Source organism: Macrobrachium nipponense, chromosome 44, assembly GCF_015104395.2.
Source record: "Macrobrachium nipponense isolate FS-2020 chromosome 44, ASM1510439v2, whole genome shotgun sequence".
NCBI classification, from domain to species: domain Eukaryota; kingdom Metazoa; phylum Arthropoda; class Malacostraca; order Decapoda; family Palaemonidae; genus Macrobrachium; species Macrobrachium nipponense.
In genome coordinates this window covers 22,856,391-22,861,390 of record NC_087221.1, presented here as the reverse complement: position 1 = coordinate 22,861,390, position 5,000 = coordinate 22,856,391, and the positions used below count along the sequence as shown (strand labels likewise).

Genomic DNA, 5,000 nt, shown 5'->3' with positions numbered 1-5,000 from the left:
TGATCGTTTAGTTCCGTATTGGCTGTGCTGCGCTCGCTTTCGGAAAGTTCACAATGTGATGTATGGAACGCTTCCTTGTAAACAAAGCTGGGAGACAGCTCCGAGTCCTGTGTGTTTTGATCGCATTGTATGGGCCAGGGTTTTTCTTCTTCTTTTTTTTTTTTTTTGGGGGGGGGGGGCTTGGAGGGGGGGGGATGTCGAAAGTGGATGAGTCAGTGTTGTCCGGATACTATAAATTGAATCTCTCTCTCTCTCTCTCTCTCTCGGACATAATTTTTAATTGAGAGTAAATATATGTTAGTATCCAACTGTTATTGAAAGATGAAGTCACATGCTTATATATATATATATATATATATATATATATATATATATATATATATATATATATATATATATATATATATATATATATATTATATGATATATATATATACGTGTGTGTATATTTGTGTATACGTATGTGTGAGTGGGCGTGTGTATCAGTGCGTGAGGAGAGAAAGAGTGTGTAACTCGTACGACCCGCTTCATTAGGCTTTCCTCCCGACTACTTCCCTTTACATTAGCTGATGAGTTTCTTAAATGGAATGCCGAAGGGTAAGAGAGCTGCGCATGCGCAAAAAAAAAAAAAAGATAATATGATTCCCCTCTTGCCGATGATTCTTTGATCATTGAAAATTGACAGATAATGATGAAGTTAGTTGTCTGAAGGGGGGGGGGGGGGGGGGGGGATTAGAACCACTGCTATCTCTACTAATAATGATAATAGTGATATTAATACCAATCGTAATATAAAGACAGAAGGCAAAGAGGCATTGGGTAAGATTCATATGAAATTAAATAATCATAATCTTTAATTATGATTACTCTATATGATTAACTCCTATTTAATTAAGTTTATTTTAATTTCCAAATTAGGTTAGGTAAAGAAACACCGGTTGAATGCATAGCTGCTAAATAATAATTTGTGTTCGAAAACGTTACTGGGATAATAACATTTGGTTTCACTGCTGAACTATTATTGTTGTGTTTTGGGATAATGCCTAACCATTTCTGATTATGTTTTATATTTACATTTTCATACTCATGCCGCCAACCAAACTTCCTCACACACACACACACACATATATATACTATCATATATATATATATATAGATATATATATATATCATATATATATATATATATATAATATATATAAACGTATATATATATATAAGTGAGTGTAAAATGTGTATATAACATATATATTTATATATTCTGTATATTCTGTGTTAGCATGCACTTGAGAGAGAGAGAGAGAGAGAGAGAGAGAGAGAGAGAGAGAGCGCAAGCATACAGTGAAACTCTCTGGAAAATAATCAGCACAGGATATCACGCGCAATAATTTACTTGAATCTACACAGCATTGAAATCCAGCTAAAGGAACGCCTGAAATTACAGTCTGTAAATCATTCACTTGTTTTTAAAGACCCGAAAAGTATTTAGGGAATGGTCCCTTTAAAGAGGTTCCACTATGGTAGATGTGCGTCTTGTCTCGCTATAAGAATTTAATCCTCAGTTGGGCACATTCCTCTCGGCCTAATTCGAGTAATTAACCTAATCTGGTCTCGTCAGGGCGAATCTAATTGCACTTCGACGTTATTTGAACAGGTGATAAGAAATAATTCGTGTAGATGATTAGCTGATCTTTTTTTTTTCTATTTTTTTCCGCTGTTTTTGGTGAGATAAGCGACGGGTCACGAGAAGTCCGTAGACCCAACAGTGTGAATGAGTGAGTATGTGAGTCAAACTGATGAGAGGTGAGGCTGACGTGAGTTTAAAATCTAGACCCTAAAACACGATCTTCTCTAATCGTCTAAAACTACAAAAAGGTGAGATTCAAATGAATAAACGGAAAGAAACGACAGAGAAGAGGCAATCGGTCTAATGAATTTTGGAGGAGCTTGAGTGTGTGTGTGTGTTCGTATGTGCGTGCGTGTCACTAAATCTCCCATCAAATGCATCATCAGCCATCCCATTCATTAGCCACTTCCGGATGAGCCAAGTCATCGCGCTGATTATATTTATGATGTGGGTCTAACGACGTGTTATTGTTGACAGGGTGTCAGTATGATGATGATCAAGGTGTGGGTTGGGGCGATGAAATGAACATAAGAGAGCGTAGGTGGATGAGTGGGTGGTAAGGATATCTGTCTTGCAGAGAGCATAACAAACTGGGGCTTCGCCACCATGCTGGAACAAGGTCAGACCCTAACAACTGCTGCTGCTGCTGCTGCTGCTGCTTTCGCAAGGGCGTGGAAGAATCCAGACCAGGGTCATCCTTCGTTACTCGATGCGTAGGTCGGCTAGACGAGGAGAGTCTCCTTCCATGTTTCTGCCTCTTGAGGCTCTTCCAGCCAGCGAACACCGAAGACAAGTTCCTCTGGATCGGCGCTGGCAGGTGGCACACAGTCTGGACTGAGCTGGTAGTGGGAGGAGGTGGAGGGTTGATGGATAGTATGGTGTGAGGGGAAGAGGAGGAGGGGGAGTAGGTACAGGACCCAATTGCTTCCCCTCTACCAAGAGCAGCTAGCAGCAGTGTCAGCACATCGATTGCTTCCCTATGGACTCACATGGAACAGTCCTCAGCTTATACTCTTACCTTCCATAGTCCAGTGATGGTTTATGGTGTGTGTTGAGCAGTCGGTGGAGCGTTACAGATACACACGCATTCACACACAAGTACAGACAGACACGAAGTACCGGTTCGCCGCCACGAAACCTACGAGGGGAACTTTCGTGCGCCAGTGAGAGGGTTCCCGCGCCGGGCTCCTCGTAAGACATGCGCGCGCATTTTCCCCCGCTCATTTTGAACTACAAACGACCGCCGACTCTCTCTCTCTCTCTCTCTCTCTCTCTCTCTCTCTCTCTCTCTCTCTCTCAGCTGTTTAAATTATGCTTGCGTACTTGGTGTGACCCCGGAACTAGGACCGCGTGTTGGTCTCATTTACTGGAAACGTATTGGGACAATAATTTTTAGCCTGGAAACAATTAGGAATGGGCTGGTTTACGACCTGGGAATTAAGCTGTGGGGTGGGGGACGTTTGACAGCTATCTCTCTCTCTCTCTCTCTCTCTCTCTCTCTCATTTGGTATAGTACTGATATTATTAGCTTTAGATATGCATACATTTACTCTTAACTGTAGTCTACAGGAAATATAATAATAATGATAATTAATAAAAATAATAATCCAAATTTGTATTTTCCCATTTAAAGCATGCACATTATTATTATTATTATTATTATTATTATTATTATTATTATTATTATTATTATTATTATTATTATATTCATCATCATTCTATTGAAGGAGATTGCTGCTTCAGCAGCAATCTCCTTCAGTAGAATATGCTTGAAAGAGGGTCTTCTACCTAAATATTATTATTATTATTATTATTATTATTATTATTATTATTATTATTATTATTATTATTATTATTATTCTGTTTCAGCGCACAGACACCATTACACTATATCATTCAAAACACAGAATAGTAGCTTATCGTGGTTTTTTTTCCTTCTGCATTATTCTGTTGCCGCCGTGATTGCCTTAGATACTGGCTCTTAAAATATCATGTCTGAAGAGTGAAGTATCTTTTCTCCTAGATGACCACAGTTCTGTCACGCCAATACACTTGAATATTCCCTGACAACTGCTCCTTTTATATGGAGACAAAGTAATAACCGATAAGCCACACCATCCCACGTTTCAAGCTCAACTATAATTGAATTTTATCACTCTTACGCTTTAACTTTAGAATTCTAATCCTGCCATCGTGGAGAATTTGCATTTTTCAAAATTACATATATATTTTTTTTCATTATCATTTTACTTTTGTCAATAGTAGTTCTTGGTTTTCTCTGACACTGAATTTATTTTCTGAAATGAGTGGTGACACCAGTTAGCAATATCAAATCAATTAATCCCCTCCCATTATGTAACCAATTCCTCCACCATGGGGTCCACAACCCTTTTAAGAGGCAACTCTTGAACTGAACGGTGGGCATTAGTCTCCTGGGCTACTGCCACTTCATATGGTAACACCATCAGTCAAATTCAGAAGTCTACTAAATATTTATGTCAACATTTTCCTTTCTCTGAAAACCAGAAGTGAGGGAAGTGGCCCGATGAGAGGATAAGCCTATAAAATTTAATATGATGTAAATCATATTGAAATGAGAAATCACCAGGGCCAAAGAAGGCATTCAGCTGAACAGACGTGACTCGAACCTCCTCATTAAGAAGGCAATGACCTTCGCATCTAAAGAGGAAGGCGTCCTTCTGATTCTGGAATTTTATTTTATCTTTTTTTTTTATCCTCATTCCGTTATAGGTTCAAATACGCTTGAAATTATTTTCTTCCAGCTTCCGGTTCTCGCTAGGCCTACGTATGCCTTCTTATGCATGGAATGGCATTCTGTAACTGGATCAGGGGGTGCTGGAATGACTTTGCTTGTGGCTCCTTGCTTCCCATTAGGCCTATAGTTTTTTTTTAATCATGCAAGGCTGTTCCATTACGATTACATATATATATATATATATATATATATATATATATATATATATATAATATATATATATATATATATATATATATATATATAGAGAGAGAGAGAGAGAGAGAGAGAGAGAGATAGAGAGAGAGAGAGAGATGGTACACTTCATTCTACTTAAATTCCTCCTTTTTTTAGCTATCTGTGAAAAATATACAATGCATAAGATACTATATATGAATGTATAGTACATAGGTACCTACCTGTTATGCAGCGTAGCTCATTGCAATAAAGAAAATGTACATTGTAATTGAAAAAAGAAAACGGTTTTTCTCTTATGGGGGACTAAAGACGGTTTCACACATGCGCTTTTCCTTAACGTATTTTTTTTTATATATATATTTTCACATTTCACATCCAAAAGGAAAACTCTCCTTTTGTAGGAAAAAAAGCTTCACTAAC

General features: G+C 38.0%; 2 protein-coding genes across 3 annotated transcripts in view; one reads left to right on the top strand and one right to left on the bottom strand.

The window, feature by feature from the left end:
* Positions 1-2,804, bottom strand: part of LOC135204093 (synaptic vesicle glycoprotein 2B-like) — an 82,055-nt gene extending 79,251 nt beyond the window's left edge. The window contains exon 1 of one of the 2 annotated variants that reach the window (XM_064234093.1): positions 2,646-2,804. In XM_064234093.1, the coding sequence (XP_064090163.1) occupies positions 2,646-2,652 (7 nt within the window). In that variant the 5' untranslated portion in view covers positions 2,653-2,804. Of the gene's footprint in view, positions 1-2,253; positions 2,611-2,645 lie in introns of those variants that run through there. The other variant, XM_064234094.1, reaches the window with a different exon arrangement.
* LOC135204094 (CTD small phosphatase-like protein 2) overlaps positions 1-5,000 on the top strand; it is a 100,824-nt gene that overhangs the window by 19,311 nt on the left and 76,513 nt on the right. The gene's annotated exons all lie outside the window — the stretch shown is intronic.